At 35.2% G+C, this 18,768-nt stretch overlaps 1 protein-coding gene and 1 non-coding gene across 2 annotated transcripts; one reads left to right on the top strand and one right to left on the bottom strand.

Annotated features, from left to right (window-relative positions):
- Nucleotides 1-1,414: 1,414 nt before the first annotated feature.
- Nucleotides 1,415-1,521, top strand: LOC145633398 (small nucleolar RNA R71). Its single transcript, XR_014112726.1, has one exon. It is a non-coding gene; the product is annotated as a small nucleolar RNA R71 (small nucleolar RNA).
- Nucleotides 1,522-3,958: 2,437 nt separating this feature from the next.
- Nucleotides 3,959-17,443, bottom strand: LOC145632324 (DNA gyrase subunit B, chloroplastic/mitochondrial-like). Its single transcript, XM_081684670.1, has 21 exons — nt 17,231-17,443; nt 16,757-16,901; nt 15,949-16,029; nt 15,686-15,799; nt 13,411-13,467; nt 12,300-12,401; nt 11,605-11,755; nt 11,389-11,465; nt 11,006-11,116; nt 10,847-10,917; nt 9,927-10,068; nt 9,642-9,740; nt 9,402-9,530; nt 9,183-9,297; nt 7,639-7,706; nt 6,119-6,232; nt 5,924-6,040; nt 5,776-5,829; nt 5,557-5,662; nt 4,884-5,014; nt 3,959-4,602 (listed from the first exon to the last, which is right to left on the bottom strand). The coding sequence occupies exons 1-21, from the start codon at nt 17,380-17,382 to the stop codon at nt 4,534-4,536; spliced, it is 2,205 nt and encodes a 734-aa protein (XP_081540796.1). The 5' UTR covers nt 17,383-17,443; the 3' UTR covers nt 3,959-4,533.
- Between the last annotated feature and the right edge of the window lie 1,325 nt (nt 17,444-18,768).

The following is an 18,768-nucleotide window of genomic DNA, read 5'->3' as shown; positions in this document are numbered from 1 at the left end:
GGTCGGCCATTTGTAGAGTTATATTGGTAGCTTTTAATTTACCCATATTCAACTTAGAACACACAGATAATGGCATGACGCTAACGCTTGCACCCAAATCACATAATGCATTATCAATCAAGAGATTGCCAATATGACAAGGGATAGAAAAGCTACCTGGATCTTTTAATTTAGGTGGAGACTTATTTTGAAGTACGGCACTACACTCTGCAGTGAAAGCTACTGTCTCTACCTCACTAATGGACCTTTTCCTCGTCAATATTTCTTTCATAAATTTTGCATACGAGGGGATTTGTGTGATTAATTCAGTAAAGGGAATTGTTACCTTCAAATCTTTTACCACCTCCAGGAACTTACCAAACTGCTTATCCAAGTTTGTCTTCAACTGACGATTGGGGAATGGAAGTTTGATAATTGGCTTTGGAGCATTATTACTCTTATCTGGAGTAGCCACCTTCTCTGGAGTCATACCCTGCAATGTAGGATTAGATATGTTAGTACTATCCTTTATCCCTGCAGGGCTATCAACTACATTGTTTGGTTTAACGGAATCAAGATTAGCATTATTTAATAAAACAGGTTCATCAACTCTGGGCATAGAGGGCCCTTCATAGTTTGAACCACTCCTTAGGGTAACTGCAAATGCTTGATCCGTAGGCCTAGTCGCTGTGCCGGCAGAGCTCCCTGTTGGCGAGCTTGTAGGGTAGCAGAAAGTTGCGCAATTTGATTATCTACAATTTTATTATGCGCTAGAATTTGATCAATTGTCGCATCTCTACTCTCCATGTGCTTTTGCATATTAGCCAACATTGCTCTAATTTCCACCAGAGAAGGGTCAGAAGATGAGGAGGGTTGTTGTGGTTGGTTCTTCTGGCTAGCATTGGGATGATAATATTTCTGTTGTTGTTGCTGTAGCGTCTGTGGTTCTTGTGGTGGTGGATTTTAGTGCTCCGGTAGGAAAGGTACGGATGATTCCGATACCCAGGATTGTAGGTGTTGGAGTATGGGTTATTCTGCCTATAAGATTGGAAGGCATTAACTTGCTCCACGGAACTCCTGCAATCTTGCTCCCAATGACCTACAATACCACAATTTTTCACTGAAGGCCTCATTAGAATTATTATTAATCGCAGAAACATTAGCTACATTAGCAGTGCTCAGATTATCTAATTTTTGGCAAATAGAGGTCAGTTGAGCTTGCAAAAAGGATACAGAGTCAACACTATGTTTCCCCTTGTTCGCAAATCCTCTAGGATTCCCATATTGGGAATTGTGTATCGCCATGTCTTCAATAACTTGACCTGCATCTTCAACATCAAGATTCATAAATCTCCCACTAGCTGCAGAATCTAAAATTATTCGAGAAGAATTTCCAAGGCCATTATAAAAGGCTTGGATTAACTGCCATTGCGCTAAATTATGGTGAGGTCAATCTCTTTGTAAATCCTTGAACCTCTCCCAAGCCTCATATAAAGATTCATCGGCTTCTTGGGCAAAGTTCTGGATCGCACTCCGTAGTACGGCTGTTCTCTCTGCAGGGTAGTACTTGTTATAGAAATTCAAAACAAGAGTTTCCCAGTCAGTTATACCAAGTGTAGTTCTATTCAAGCCATTAAACCACAATTTAGCTTTTCCAGTTAAAGAGAAGGGAAAGAGAATCTCCCTGATTTGGTCTTGAGTGACCCCGACTTGCCTGATGGTGTTACAATATTGACAATAGTCGGCAATGTGAAGATTCGGGTCTTCACCCTTAGCTCCACTAAATTGCTTCCTCTCTATCATCGTTATAAATTGAGGTTTAATTTCAAATTGAACCCCATCAAGAGCCGGAGTAGGGGTGAGATGTGGAAAATCCGTAAGCTTTGGTTGTGAATAATCACTAAGCTTCTTTGGAACCGTCATCTCTGATTCTGCGTCTGATGATGTCTCTGAATCGCTAGAACCAGTCGGAGGATCGCGGTGATTATTGTTATTATCACCAGAATCCGCCAGGATTTGCTTGTAGAAATTTTTCTGTCTATGGAAGGAACGTTCGATCTCCACTAAGAGCAAAATCTTATTTTGCGATAATTACAACCTACTATGTTCCCTTACTAATTACATTGACCATAAGCTTCCCATCAGCTAATTAGTTCCCTGCATCTAACATTCCAAAAAGACACTACAACACCTAAAAACGCCAGGATACACCAAGATAATTTACTGCCAGAAACTAACAACCAAACTTAGGAAACTTTAAGTTTATACCCTACCAATACTACAACTAAAACCCCCCAAAAAAACTTAGCCAACAGATAGTATACGATTAGTCAGAAATTTTCATACGAAACATCGAAGAATCTTCACTTGTTTCTGGATTTCCCTGTTGCTGATTTCCAAAAGAAGAATCTGAACCACTGCCATCATCATCAGCACCATCATAGACATCATGGCTTGATTCTACTTCTTCGCCTGAATCAACAACAGCTTCTTTCTCAGACTCAGTTTCTGAGTCAGAATTGACATCACTTTCAGGATTTTCATCAGTCTTTTCATCTTCCTCGCTCTCAGCTTCATCTTCCTCACTATCATCTTCTTCTTCACCTTCCTCTATTTTCTCTTTTACACCAGCACCTTCCTTGTCTTTGGGTTCCCCTTCATCATTGTCTGAATCAACAATGATAACAGGCCATTCTCCGCAGCCATCCTTCTTAACACCCCGTCTTCTCTTATTACTTGTTTCCCCTTTTTCTTTCTTGTTTTCCACCTTTGAATTTCCTTGTTCAAGGAATTCTAGATGCCTATCCATCTTCATCTTCATTTCAATGGTATACAAACGAAAGCTAGCTACGTTTTCTTTTTGTGACTTCCGATCATTCGACCTCCAGATTGGTGGTGAGAAAACCTTCCCGGAAGTCGCAGTACTGTCAGTGCTACCCATTGGCAGAAATTGTAATTAAAATTTTACAGAAAAAAAAATTGGAAAAGAAGGACAGAGCACAGGGATAGAGAAGGCTATACACCACGCAATATAAGTACATGAATTGACCGATCAAAGCAATGATGAAGGTTTCTTGAAATAATAAAGAACTATGACTGTATGACTTCATCAGTACAGCCGTTCAAAACCTTTACATATTCTATGGTTGTACTTACATTTTAAAAACAGGCAAAAATAGAAAGTTCCTTTTCATAAATTTCATTATATGCACAATGTCCATGCACACGTGTGTTAACCATTTGTACTATCTTTAACTTTACATTACGATTTGTCACGACACATAGTATTTCTTGGCCAATTTTCCTATTTTTAGACAAACAATTTCCACATAATACAACTGTTCGCAAATAAAAAAAAAAAAAAAAAAAGACATACTTATAAAAATATTACACGTTATATCAGCACTTTATAAAAATTACTAATAAATCAATAGCTCGTAATCTTAAATAAAAATTATACGCCCTCTAAATTAATACCTACATCTTAACTCATTCTTAACACAAAATATATATTCTTAACTCATTCTTAACACAGAATATATATTGTTGCACTACCCATTACATACATTACCTAAATACAATAAGAAATGTCCATAAATTTAACGGAAAAATTTAACTCACACATTCCGTGTTTATTGGGCTATCGCACGCATCGCGCGCAATGGCTCAACTAGTAGTATTAAAAATATATGGAAAAACAAAATTTTATATAGAAAAGCTAATTTTGCACAAATATTGTTGTAAATTGGTGGGTATTTTAATCCTAATGGGTCATTCTTTTTGGGACTAAAATTAGGCCAAATAGGTCGTTCTTTCGGGGACGGAGGGAAATAAACTTGGATTTTCTCTAAATATAATAGACTTTTAAAAAAATATATATATACGTAAATCAATATATGAGGTAAAAGACAAATTATAAATTAATATAGAATCAAGCACGAATTACCATGATTAAATGCTGAACAAGATATTAAGGTGATGATTACCTCAGTACAGAAATTGTCCCATAACATTTTGTTCTTAAATATTTGGTGATTAATTCTCATTAACCTGTCTACAAAATACAGATATAGAAATATCAATTATTTAAATGTATTTAAAAATTCTATCAAAAATTAAACTCATAATTTGGTACACACAGATCTGCGCTGGAATTAAAAGAGCTCCATTAAATATCTAGATTACAAACTGTATAAATGTGATTGCTACAAAACTATACATATGAAATGAATGCGACAAATCTAATAGAAAATTAGCCAAAACCATTCATTTCTACGCTAATTGGGAGGGACTATAATCATATGCTTGAACATAATATGACACCTACAAAAACTAGCAAAATCCTGAGACATGAATAACTTCTAGCACTTGAAACCTTCCTGAAAAGACAAGAAATGTGGAAAATGCTTCCACTATTCTGCAGAAGAGCATTAGTTTCGGGATTGATCTTTGAATACTCATAAGCTCGAAGAGGACACCCTACGCGACACTTCAGGCTATATGGCAATGTCTCGGGTAAAAAGCTGTAATCAGTGCATATCCACAGAATATTTCTTATATATCTAACTGCTCAAGGTCGATAATGTTAGCTGCATTTCGTATAAGCTCCTTGCGTCCATCAACCTGGAAAATTGCAGCAAAAGCGTCATGCTAACTCATTTATTTTGACACACAAGAAAGAGCAAAAAACAGAGAAATCTTAGTCCAGTTCATGCATCCAAGAATTACTACCATCCAAGACATTCATATCAACTTGCCATTGTGAATTATTGAATGGTACTTTATAACATAGGAAGAAATTATATCCATATTAAATCCCATAGCGGAAAGAAATAACACTGGCTCGAAATCCCCCATAGGTAATGGAAAATAATGAAAAGAACAAGCACACTGAAATGACTTACCCGGGCTCCCATGAGTGAGGCGAAAACAAGATTTGCTTGAGCCGCATCTTCTACCGTCAACTGTTTCAGCAATCGACTTTCTGGATCCATTGTTGTTTCCCAAAGTTGAGCAGGCATCATCTCACCCAACCCTACGATATACTTAAATCAGACAATAGAGCAAAAAAAAAAAAAAAAAAAAAAAAAAAAAAAAAAAAAAAAAAAAACTGTTCTATTCAGAACATACTACATTGAATAAGATCTGCAAACAAATCATATGTATGATCACATAGATGAAGGAGAAGCCCTGTTCCTTCTGACATACGAATTAGAATTCAGGGTTACCAGCAGGAACATGTTTGATAGTGCTTTAGTAATCAAGTCATCATTAGACATTAGCATAACTGTAACCAATCTTTTCATATAGCAACGGGCCAAAATTTTTTGTTTCTTCAAGATATGTTCAGAACCCAAATAATTTACATGCTAAAGATGCAAATACAGAATTACTTGTCTGAGCTCGTATTTACATATTTATGATGCCATTAAACTAGGGAAAGCAATTAAAGAATTTCGGAAAGAGCAATCCTAAAACCAAGATGAATAAATCACTGGTTCAGTAAGAAGACATGAAAACCCATATGCATTTTAATAAATGATAGCATATCATGAATGAAAGCGATTCTTATTATACCTTTAAATCTCTGAATGTTGTATGATGCATTTGAAGGGAAGGTACTCTGGAGTTTTTTAAGTTCAGCTTCACTGTAACAATAATAAAATTGTTTCCCTCTTTCAACCTGAAGGCAAAGGTACAAAATAAATAATAGGAACCCATAAGCAAGGAGGTGTGTATGAGCTTAAATTCCTCAACTCCTCCAGATTGACCACAGTGCCAGAAGAATAACGATACCTTGTATAGGGGAGGAACTCCCACATAAATGCAACCTGCATCAAATAAAGCTTTCTGCAAGAAAGAAGCCTCATACACATTAGACTTACTTGTATACACAGCTTTAGATGCATAACTTACAGTTTTTCCACCAAAGTCCAGCATATACCTGATATCTATAGAAAAATGTTAGCAATAAAGTTCTAATATGAGCACCATCAACATCAGCATCAGTTAAAATAATAATCTTATGATAGCGAAGATCTTCCATCTTGAAATCTTCACCCTGGTAAAAGATAACTAGTCAATAAAGATAAGTAAAAAATCATAACAGATTTTATATTAAAATAAGATCCACTGGTACCTTCACTCCAAGTCCCAAAGCAAGAATTAGGTTTTGAATCTCTTCATTCTTGTACATAGCTGCATCATCCCTCCTCTCAACATTTAAAATTTTACCTCGCAAGGGCAGGATAGCCTGCAAGGAAATATTTTCAGGGAAAGCATTATGTAATAGATTAAACTTTTCAACCAAAGATCATGTGCATACACAAAACTGTAGCCTCTTTCACCTCAAGACAACAAGGTAAGTCCTATCTTACACTTTTAATGCTAAAACTGTGAATAAAGCCCTCAATAGCATAAATCTTGATCGTACTGAAGCACTAGTGATGTTCAAAGACAACAAGTAATACATGCAAGTTAAATAGTGATTTACATCTAAGCTCACCAAGTAAGTGATGAAGTCAAGAGGATGGAAACACAGATTTATTTATTTTGCCACATTGCCAAAGGGGAAATAAAAGGTGGTAAATGAAGGAGTTCAAGAAATATCATAGCAAGCATATTACTGATAGCGTCAGTCAAAAGGAAAGTTGAAGAATTCAATAAAAAAAAATTCACTTCTGTGTTATGCATAAAGGATGTATTACAGCATCACTTTGTTCTCCCTCTACCCTTTAAAGGTTACCCCATTCATCTCTTTTCACTTGATTAAAAGTTGTATAAATGGTTAGGTAGTTTTGTTGTTTAGGATGTGAGGTAAGAAATATACTAGAGAGGATTTGTTGGAACCATGTCAGTCAAAAAGAAATTGAGGCACTTTTTAGGGACAGACCAAAATTAAAAAAGGGGCAATTCTTTAGATACAGAGGGAGTATTCTACAAATTTTCTCAAATTTGTCAATCATCCTAGAATAAATGGAAGATACTAACCTAAATCTGATATCCATCACAGAAAAACTAAAATATACTCCCTCTGTTTTTTTTTTTAATGAAACCCACTTCTATCCCACTCACACTTTCTTAATATTTCTCTTCAATCACGTCACTTACTTTTACATAAACTACATACCCTTATCACGTTTATTTTTATCATTTTTAATTCCCCAAAACCCCACTTACACATATAATAACTTCAACTCAACCGCATGAAAATCCGCATGGTCAAAGTGTTGCATTTAAGAAAAAACAGAGGGCATAACAATTTATTTCAGTCCATTGAAAAAAATATATATCAAAGAGAAAAGGGAAAATATAAGCTCCCTTGCATAAAACATGTTTTCAAGACAGCACATAAAAAGCACCAACAATTCTTAACTACGGTTTGTGACATCCTTTATCTATTGACTGTCTACCTTCCTCCCTTACAAGGAAAAAGCTGTTTTATGGAAGAAAGTTGAACTCCTATCATTGATATTCTTACTCCAGATCAAATAATGATATTCTTTTCTCACAAATCAACAGAAAAACCAGTTTGAGAAATAAGGTTAAAAAAAAAGCACATTTTACATAAACAATTCAATGCAATGGCACACGAACCACCTTTACTCCTTTAGCACACAGATTTAACAGTTGCTTCAAGTACAAGGTGTAATAACTCACTTGAAAGCGTCTATCTCGGCCTTGTTTTGCACTTCCACCAGCTGAATCTCCTTCAACAATAAATATTTCTGCAGGCATAATTCAATACCAAGATAATTTAGTAAAGCAATGGACAGAAAATTAAAAACAATATGGGCCTCCAAGACTCCACACTGTTTTTGAGGTTTGATTTCTTTAAAAATCTTCCAATTCTTTAACACATTACACAATGATACTAGCAGATTTAGCACCAGGAATAGCTATGAAATCCCTCAACTTTTAGGGAACAAAAAGATTTAGAAGTAGCAAAGAATTCACCCTATGTGTTATTCCTATTTACCTTTTTGCATGAGAGGGGGGGGGGGGTAGGGGAAATTTCACCCAGATACTTTAAGGTTGATCGTTGGCATTACTCTCTAATACAGCTACAGATATTGCATGTACTAAATTTCAGGAATACCCACCACTTACCGAAATATCTACCTTCTGTTCATCAGGAAGAAACCTATCACTAAGATTTTAAGAAAACAAATCTCATAAAAATTTGAACATTTGGGGAGGGGACCTAGCATTATAAACCTACACATCAAAATTCTAGACTTTCTAGTGCAACTTTCTCATATACTTTTCTTCAGCAAATGTTCTATTCCAAGTATTCTACTGGCAGTTTGACTTCCTACGATAAAAAGCTACCCCAGAATCTAGTCTTACTACCAAACATAAAGATTCTTGGGATATGTCATCCAACATTAGATAAGTAGTCTCACTCTAAAATCACATTGTTACTTACAATAAGAGACAGATAGTAAACGGTAACGAAGATATAATTGTTAAATATTAATCAACAGGAAAAAAGATATTTATTGGCACACAAAAGCCAAATTTAAAATAGCATAAAATTTCTCACTAAAGATGAATACTGACCCTAGGACAAATCAACATTCACCAAAAAAGAACGCCCAGGTGGCGATTGTAAAAAGATAAATATTTAAAAGATCAAACATCAAAGAGATAAGATGGAAAGGACCCACTGATCAGGCTTAAAGTTGAGCACTTGAGTTTTACATTTAGGCAATTTAGCATATAAAGTTAATCTCTTTGATGAATCCGCCACATATAATGTTCATTGCAATATGCATGTGCATATGCAATAGATAGTGGAAATGCGGAAACCACTGATGAATTGGTGCTAGCCCCATAAAACATGATGTAATTTGACTAGTCTCATCTAGTTTTTAGAGTTTACAGTAAATATCAACTAGTAATAGGTTTGGAGAGCTTATATCTGATTTTGATGCCCAATACAAAGCCTTTAGGTTCAAATTTCAATGCAGGTCAGTCAGAACTCAAAAGGCCTGATCTAGTTTCTTATTGCAAAATAGAAGAATAAAGTTCAGAAAAAATATATATATTGCCAAATTGGAAATGTAGTGGATAATTACTTGCAGCAAAGAACGCATTTTGAATATCAGACGACAATAATTAAATGAGAAAAGTCACTATCCATTTCCTTAGTCTTGCAACTCAGCTCTTCGGACCTAAATGAGAAAAGTCACTATAATTACCTGCTTCCTCAGGGTTTGTGGCAGAGCAATCAGCAAGTTTTCCAGGAAGCGAAGATGACTTCAGGACACTCTTTTGCCTCACTAGCTCCCTTGCCCTTTTGGCAGCCAGAGCAGCCTGAAACAAAAATTAATAAAAGAGCCTTGCAGTTTAGTAATAAGGTCAGCTACACAATGTCTACTGAACATAAATTTATAAATCAAGATTTATCACAAACTTACCTTGAGAGCATTCAAAGCCTTTGAAACGATCGAATCTAAAACATCAGGATGCAACTCTAAATACTCCACGAGATAATCTTGCACACATTGATCCACCACCTTCCGAACTTCTGGATTTCCTAACCTTGTCTATCAACCATGGACATCATAGCATCAGTCTTCAACTTTCAAGAATGTAACTGCAAACATCTTAAGGTTATTGAGCCACAAAAGAGGAGAAAAGGAGTAATTAAAAAAAACCTTTGTCTGTCCTTCAAACTCTGGATTTGGCACTTTGACAGAAATTACACAAGTTAATCCTTCCCTTACATGTTCGCCACTTAAAGTAAGATCTTTGTCCTGAAAGTAAAATTAAGCTCTTACATTGTACAAACAAAAACAATACAAATTTAAACGCGTTACAAGAAGAGATGTTATGGGAATTCATCATAGTTTGCAAGTGCATCCTGTTTCGTAAAACAATTATCATAGAATACTAGTACATTGGATCCAAGGAAAGATCAAAAATGAAGAAAATCAATGCACCTTGTTAGCTTTTGATTTCTTTGCCAAACTGTTCAGAGTTCTTGTCAATGACATCTTGAAGCCATCAATGTGAGTACCGCCATCAACAGTGCGTATGCTATTGGCATATCCCAAGATTGTATCTGAATATGCATCCGAACACCTACAAAAATTTAGCAGTTTAATCCAACCAGGTAGAAGGAATTCGTCTCATATACAGCTAATACAAGGGCAAACGTTGTTGCAAAATCTAAACAAACAAAACCAACGTAATGTTTAGTTCACCTTATTCAAGTGCCTCATTAATTATTTCAGATCAGATTAGAAAATAAGTTCAAACATATCAGATTAGAAAAAATAAGTTCATAGCATACCTTATCAACTTATTTGCGATTTTTTATCACTAAATATCAATTCCCCTTAAGCAAAGTCATAGATACAAAAATAGTTGGCAGACCACCCTAACACGATAAGATTAAGGGGAAGTAAAGTCATAGATGCAAGTATAGTTGGGAGACTACCCTGACAAAGGAAAACTTGAAGCCAAACTTTAGAAAACAAAATATCCATCACATTAAGCTTAGCAAGTAAACTCAGAGAAATCAACATCTAAATAACCAATATTAAATAATTACAGGAAAAATCCCGACATATATAGCTATTGAGAAGATTAAAATGCAACTCAACATATCAAAATTCCTACAGTATTTTCTCAGGGAATTTGTGGGGTTGTCATATCTAATGTCTACTCTCAAAATCAGATAACAGCCAAAGGATACAAATATAAAGCAAAACCTATACGATATATCAAAACCAACACAAACAAATGTAAAAGAATAGACAGAGGCAATGCAATAAAAAGAACAAAAATAAATAAATGCAACGCTTAACAATAAGAAGCTATGAAAAGTCCAGATATAAACGCAGATATAAAAGCCTACCACTGTAAAGCTGCATCAATAGTTACACCATCTATTTCTCTGTGAAACCCAACGACATCATGAATTGGTCTCTGGATGCACATTCCAGCATTAGCAAGCAAAATAATGTGAAAATATGGAGCAAAATTCAGAAATGGAATGTCATCATGGAAAACATACCTTATCAACGTTTAGCCATTTCACATATTCAACCAACCCACCAGCATAGTAATATTCATTATACCGACTCTTCTCCGGATCTTCACTCTCCTTGCTAAAAGCAATGGTAAGCTGCAAACAGGAAGTAAAAGCGGAAAGGAGATGCTTTCAGTCAATATCCCCAACTAGTGAATAGAAGTTATATATATCCTCTCCTGCAATTCCAATAAATTAAAAAGCAAAAGACGAAAAACAAAGGCGCAACGATCAATTACCAATATAATTCATACAACCAATTAGCAAAAAGAATTAGCCTCATAAATCTATCAACACCAAGCCACCACCGCATATAAAAACATCTTACTCAAAATTTAGAGTATCCAAATACATTGTCAATACTTTACCTTGGGATTTAAAAACGCAAGCTCCCTAATACGCCCAGCTATTGTGTCATAGTCGAACTCAATTTCAGTCGTAAATACTGCAATGAAATTGTCATTATAAAAGTAGAATTAGCAGCCAAATTTAAAAGGAAAATTGTAATACAAAGAAACAGCATTTGCCAAGTAACAAAGTCAATACAGAGAAAACATAGCAAAGATACACTGCTCCTCAGTTACCTTCTTTATCAGGCCAAAACCTGACAGATGTTCCTTGGCGATCCTCAGAATCTGGTGGAAGCACAAGACATGACAGATTTGTCACAGGCTTTCCACGGGCATATTTCTGCTTGTACTCCATTCCATCTCGCCAAACTGTGATTTCCAGAGCCTACATAATACTAGTAGAGCATCAGAGACCGAAACACCTTTGCATGGTAGTTGCATCTTTCGATTTGATAGTATTAAGAGAGATTCTTTTCTTATTTTTTGACCTCCATCCAGAAGAAACATAAGACAAGAATATGAATATAAATGTGATGCAAAAGCATATACAGTGGCAACTGAATGAAAAACCCAGGGTCTTAAGCCAATGTCAATAAGCATACTGCAATATCAGATGACAGAGCGCAAAAAAGGCTATAGGCCTAGAGCAATTTTGTTGCTCCTAAATCATGGGATGCCTAAGGCCGAATTACCCAATATATTTGTGTACCCAGAAAATGTCTGTTGTGTGTTTGAAAGTAGAATTTTTGAAGTGTCAAAGGTCAACCATTAAAGTCTTCTCCAAGGGGGAGCAATATTGCAACTAGCATAATTGAAATAACTTCGAAATTTTTTCTCAATCTTGCGACAGACTACACATCAAGACAAAACATAAGAATCACACACAAAAAAAGAAGTAAATACTTCTGAATCATAAACGAAGTACCTACCGCTGATAATGCATTGACAACTGATAGACCTACACCATGCAATCCTCCTGATACACTGTACCCACTACTCGAACCACCAAATTTCCCACCTGCATGTAAGACCTGCATAAATTAGCAGCCATCATTCAATACTGTTAGAATTTACTATAGGAAGCACATGTTATGCAGCAAAATAGTTCAATAAACAGAGTATATTTTCACCATGAGCAATGAATTCTAACAGACAATTACAGCTTGCCATGTTCTATACTCATATGGCCACCACTGCCAACCAGATAAATTTTTTCATATTAATAAGAACAATAACCATATCTTCTTTTCAATTAAACACAGCAGCTCACTTTCTGCAATTACTATCTGTTAAAGCAAAGCATAATAACCGTATCATAGAGGGTATAGATTACTACTCTTGCTACTCAATTATCCCATTTGCAACACTCATCCAAATTTTTGGCAGCCATATGTTCTTAAACCCATCACCTACTCACCGGTTACTCAATCACACTAAATCAACAAGGGGCAGAATACCACTGTAACTTTGCACATAAACCAACCGTTCACAAAGCAACCACAAGTGCAATAAACAGAGGAGCACAAAGACGATAGATTAAACCAAGCTTCATTAGTAGACTCAAGATGTGATAACTCTGCATGAACTAGGCAAGCATCAGTGTTTCTTAATCAGGAATGCCAAATTGATCATTAAGCTTCCTGGTCACCTTTCAGTACCACAAAAGTCATGAAAGCTACTAAACACAGCTAAAGAAAAAAAATGGGGAATATGCAATACAGACATAACAAGCCAAAATAATTCTAATCGTATGGAGGGTTAAAGGCATCTTATTTAGTGAAGCTCCTACGGCAAAAAACCTAATACACAAAGCTGAACAATGCTACAAAGTGGCTGTCACACAAACATGTATGTAATAACACAAACTCACAAGTTCTGATACCATAAGTCAATTTATCAGAACCTAATTAGGGATTTTCAAAAGCAGACCAAGAGGGTAGGGAGGGGGGGGGGGGATATTGCAATTGTAACGTAAAAATTGGAATGAAAGAAATTTAATCCCATTGCAACTTCTATCCTGGTTTTCTTCTAAGGTTTTACCGTTAAGACAGTTTCCAAAGAAGATTTCTTCGTTACTGGATGAACATCAGTTGGGATCTGCAACATACAGACGACAAAAAATAATTAGAATAGAAACAACAATATGAAAAGAAAAAAAAAAAAGTCAAAATCTGCAATAAAGTGATATGTCACTCCTTATATGACTAAATATATCAAGGAAGATGTCCACAATATGCAGTTTACACATGAATTATCGTGGACACTAGCTTGATGCCTCTAGGTAGATAATTATAAATATCACAACACTTAAAATATATTTATCAATGAGAGTGAGGGATAGCTCAAGTGGTTAGAGCTCCCCACCCAGTTCCAAGAGATCTTGGGATCAAATTTCATCACCCACTTTTGTGGCTCTCTAAACACCAAAAAAATATATTGGGTTTTTCTATATAATAACCCTGTTAACCTTGCCATTATCCTGCCGTTAAACCGTTGGTGGGGCCCACTATCTATTTATTAATTTTTTTTATCGATTTGCGAGTTGGAAAATGTTCCTTTAAAGGTTTGGGGGCTATTTTGGTCTTTAAGGGTCCAAATTGAACTCAGATTTCACAAAAAAATAACGTAAATGACTCGTTTGGTGTATTAAATCGATAAAAAAAAATAATAACGGAATATTTTTCAATGAGCAAATCGATAAAAAAATGCTAATGAATGAAGAATGAGCTCCACTAACGGAATTTTTAACGGCGGGATAATGGCAAGGTTACCGTATGGAAACAAAACGTATATTGGGGTTATAGTGTGGAAAGTGATATATGTTGGGGCACAACGTAGAAAAGTGAAAATATCAAGGTTACTATATAGAAAAACCCTATCAATCATCGGCAAGCTTAATGATTTAGCCAGTAATAAATATTAATGATTGTAGTATCATTTACCAGAGCTACTATAATGCTGAAGCAGAACCTAGATAAGTAGTTAGTGAATACATGCAATACATTCACAGAGAAAAACACAGAGTGGGAGGTAAAAAGGTATGAAGGGACTGAAGTACTCAGGCCACCTTTAAGGTATGCATTATCTATAAATAGATACAACGAAATTATAGGTCATGAATTTCATGATAAAAATCAGTTCATTTCCACAAAGAAACAGCTAAAGGTAGAAGCAGGATTCAAGAAAAAACCCATTATAGACACATACGCTAATCATCATCTAAAGTAATACTTCCTCTGTTTTACTTTACTGGAACCATAGCCTTTGCCATAATATTTGAGGGGGGGGGGGGGGGAGGGGAGAGGGCAATTGGTGCACATGGTTTACATTATTATCCTTTGAAAGAACATGTAATGTTAACCCACATGCACTTTATAAGGGTAGTTTAGTGAATCTGACAACCAAAATCAAACCTAATATAGAATGGGTCATGTAATATGGCATTTCCATTTTAGGAATGTTAGTCAAGTAAACGGAGGAAGTATTTCGTAATTATTTAGTCATGATGCTTGTGGATAAAATATAGCCACAAAATTACGCCAACTACCTTATTTTATATAAGTCATAGGAAGTATATTTGTACATGTTTCTGCAGTCATTTTTGCTTAGCCACATACTCATCTACTCAAGCACACAAAAGATATAAAAATCATTGTTGGAAATGTAAATGTAAGCATCAATACACCTCATAAGAGAGTATGAATTGCAAACATGTCTTAGGTTGGAATGGAAGACTTATCCTAATATCCTATTACTATTGTTTGGTTCAAACTTATCTATGTATATTGCTATATTTTCTTCAAATTATTTTGTAAGTCCACCTCATATATAAGTCAGCATTTTCTACGTTGGGGCCCACACTCACTCATTTTTTCTCTCAACCTTTTCATTATCCTTAGTCTCCCTGCAAAAATAAAAGATACTAGGTATTAACTTAAATAGGGACTAGAAAGAATAGAATTATTTCGGTGTATTTATTTTATTCACAGGAAATTTTATCCACCAAAGAGGGGGGGGAAAGAAAAAAGAAAAGGAGGACTATATGAACGAAGTTCGGCATCTAAGGCAAATGGAAAGTGGGCAGAAACCAATCTTATCACCAATGGATGATAATGAGAAATCAGGGGAAGCCAAAGCAGTCAACTGCTGTATCAAGGCACTGTTTGATGTTTATTCAGCAATGCCTTTGGGTAAAGGGGTTGGGATGTTCTACCACAATTAACAGAAAACTTTGTGTGAAATATACCACTAAGTTACACTCAAACATAATCAAACTATCAAAGAAGTGCAAATATTGGAATTTGATGTTCCATACCCCACGCCCATTGTCAGTAATGCTCACAGAGTTGTCAGCATACAGGATAACATCAATCTTTGAGGCATATCCTGCTTGTGCCTCGTCAACAGAATTATCAAGGATTTCATAAACCTGAAAGATCCCATATTAGAGTCAGTTTAAGTTCACAAGTTCATAATTCTCTAATTTCTAACCATAATATTATAATAAGACATCATTTGGACCTCAAAGGCTCAAATAGCTAAAAAAAATATAATTCACTAATTCAGAAAGGTAGGTACCAAATGATGCAAACCCCGAGAACCTGTACTTCCAATATACATCCCTGGTCTTTTTCTAACAGGATCCAAGCCCTGTAAGACCTGTGCCAAGCAATTATCACAACATATAAGCCATACATATATCATACTGTATAAATTAAACCTCAAGCTGCGAACACAATTGCGCAGTAAATCAGAGAAAGATGACACACATTCATCTAATCTATAATGAAGTCAAATCAATCATTAAGAAAAACAAGACCAGATGAAAGAACAACATCTTCACCAAGGATCTACTCTAGTCCTCTATTCAGTCAATTATTAGAAAGATTCTAAAGCTTCCCACACATTGCATATTAACACCCGACACTAAGGTTGCTTAAAAAAGGTCAGGGAAACACAGAGATATTCCACATGTTGAACATATACAATTAAATTATCCTCCTTTCTTGGTGTGTTTGGCTAAGTTGGCCCCTAAAGCAAGGTAAATTGTCAATGCATCATATAAAACACCCTTAGTAATGATTTTAAGTAGAAAAACGGCACTCTACAAGTCTACAATACCTCAAACGCTACCACATGATAATAAACATCTCATTATCTCATAATTTACTCCGATTGTAAAGTCCAATTACAGGTAAAAACATATATGCAATTAGCACATATCACAATCAATACCATATTAACTCCTTGATTATCAACATCAAGTAGATGGATAGCAAAACACAGAACAACACAATGGAGAAGCAAAAACTCATTGGCATACAATATCATGATGAAGCTAAGATTAATAATACTGGACGCGAACACGATGAAGCTAGTAGTATACCTGAATTTGGTCAGACCCATATGATTTAGAAGCCATATTTTCCTGAGGAGACTCAGTGGCAGTACTAGAAGATATATATGCTCTGGGAAATGCCACATTTCTGACCACTGCACCATTAGAAACCCTCCTCAATCTGAAATTAACCCTATACCCACAAATTCCCAACAAAATTAACAACACCAAAAATCATCAAATCAATTAAACAAAGCATAAAACCTCAAAATATAGACAGTAATAATAAACTAAACAAAGCAAAATACAGCATAATTTATATAAACCCAGAAAAGACTAATTCTAAACAACACCAAAACATTGCTCATAGCAAAAATTGAGAAAACCCAACAAAATGCCCAGAAATTTTTTGTAGCAAAGATGAAATTTTCAAAAAAGGGTCGATAAAAAAAAAAACCCCAATTATACAATACCCAGATAAAAAAGTTAAAGTAAGAAGTAGTAAATGAGGGAGAAAGAGACCTTAGAGTATGGGGAAAAGAGGAGGTGAGAGAAGGAGGAGGACATGAGTGAAGATAAGAGGAAGAAGAAAGGAAACGTGAAGAAGAAGAAGAAGCAGTGGCCATGAGAAGGCGAAGAGAGAAATGGCGAGGTCTGAAAACAAGAAGCGCCATTCAGTTCAAATTCATTCAGAAACCTCTCTTGTTTGGGGGTTGCCTAATGCCTATTACACTCACTGGTGTTTTCTGCGGCGTAAAACAAGGATAATAGAGTAAGAGAGAAGGTGAAGGTTAAAAAATATTGAAAGTAGAAATGGTTGGGACACTAGAAGTCTAGAAGGGCTAGGCAAGAGTTGATGGAGTTGATCTTCACCGTATGACCGGTTGTACATTTTGTCGGGGTTAATAAAGTAAATTTATTCATTTTCAAATTTGGTATTAATAAAGCGATACGTGATAACGCGTTATTTAAATAAAAAAATTGATAAACATTATAAGTTAAATACTCAAAATTGCTTGCATTTTGAGATAAAGTGACCATAATGCCCTTAATAACTTCGCCTCCCCCTCCTCTTACCCCCCCCCCCAACTTGCTACCACCACAACTTGTACCACTTATATCCTCCACTTCCCACCCACTAGCAGCAGCATAGAGAAAGAGGTCCTTTATTGGTGGCGGCATTGACAACCCTACCATCTCACCGATGTTATAAACCAATAGTATTACACAGTTAAGTTTGTTGTGTAAAGAGAGCTGCAAAGAACAATGATGCAGACGAGATTTGATCTCATGTCTTGGATACCACCTCCTAAAATATCAACCAAAACTTAGTTGGTATCTCATCCCATAATATAGTGCAAACATTTCTTTTTAATAAGTGTCCCAAAAATATTGTGTTTATTTTATATTTTACATATTTTAATCATGATACGTGTAACTTATTTTAATTTTTTTTTTTACTTTTCTCATATAATAAATACTCCTACATTTCCCCAAATTTCATTCATAATTTACTTTTTTAGGTTTTCCTTATAAAATTCTCCTATTTCTAAAATTTCATTAGATGTCACTCATATTTTTTTTTTTTTAACTTTTTCATATAAAATACTTTAATTTAGAATTCTACTATCCTAAATTCTTGATTTAAGAAAATGAGCACTATAACATAAGGTGGAGGAGTATGATTTTCAAGGTAATATGTTTTGAGAGTTAAGTATAAATTTGGGGACTAACATTTTCATTTTTTTTATCTTTTGGGACCTCTCACCTTTTTTTTAACCTTTTGGGACCTCTCACCTTTTTTTTAACCTTTTGGGACCTCTAGTTAAGTTTCCGGCCATTTAACCCAACTTAAACTCACATGAGCAAAAGGCAGTCCCCTATTTCAATTTTTATCCAAAAAAAAGTTAGTCCCCTCATTGAAATTTGTACGAAATACATGCGTCCATTAATTTAAGCATGCATATCCAAAACATGAGTATATTATCTAAATATTAAACAAAAAATTATTTCCTAAAAATTAAAGCTGCAACATTAAGTAGCCGTTTAAATTCAAAAAA

Source organism: Chenopodium album, chromosome 5, assembly GCF_948465745.1.
Source record: "Chenopodium album chromosome 5, dcCheAlbu1.1, whole genome shotgun sequence".
NCBI classification, from domain to species: domain Eukaryota; kingdom Viridiplantae; phylum Streptophyta; class Magnoliopsida; order Caryophyllales; family Amaranthaceae; genus Chenopodium; species Chenopodium album.
This window is presented reverse-complemented; position numbering and strand designations above follow the sequence as displayed.

Excerpts from the sequence above, each read along its gene's own strand:
- LOC145632324 (XM_081684670.1), bottom strand. The coding sequence starts at position 17,382 with ATGGCGCTTCTTGTTTTCAGACCTCGCCATTTCTCTCTTCGCCTTCTC. Across the intron at positions 9,531-9,641 it reads AGTTTGAAGGACAGACAAAG|ACAAGGTTAGGAAATCCAGA; the intron begins GTTTTTTTTAAT and ends CATGGTTGATAG. Across the intron at positions 6,041-6,118 it reads CTTTGGGACTTGGAGTGAAG|GGTGAAGATTTCAAGATGGA; the intron begins GTACCAGTGGAT and ends ATCTTTTACCAG.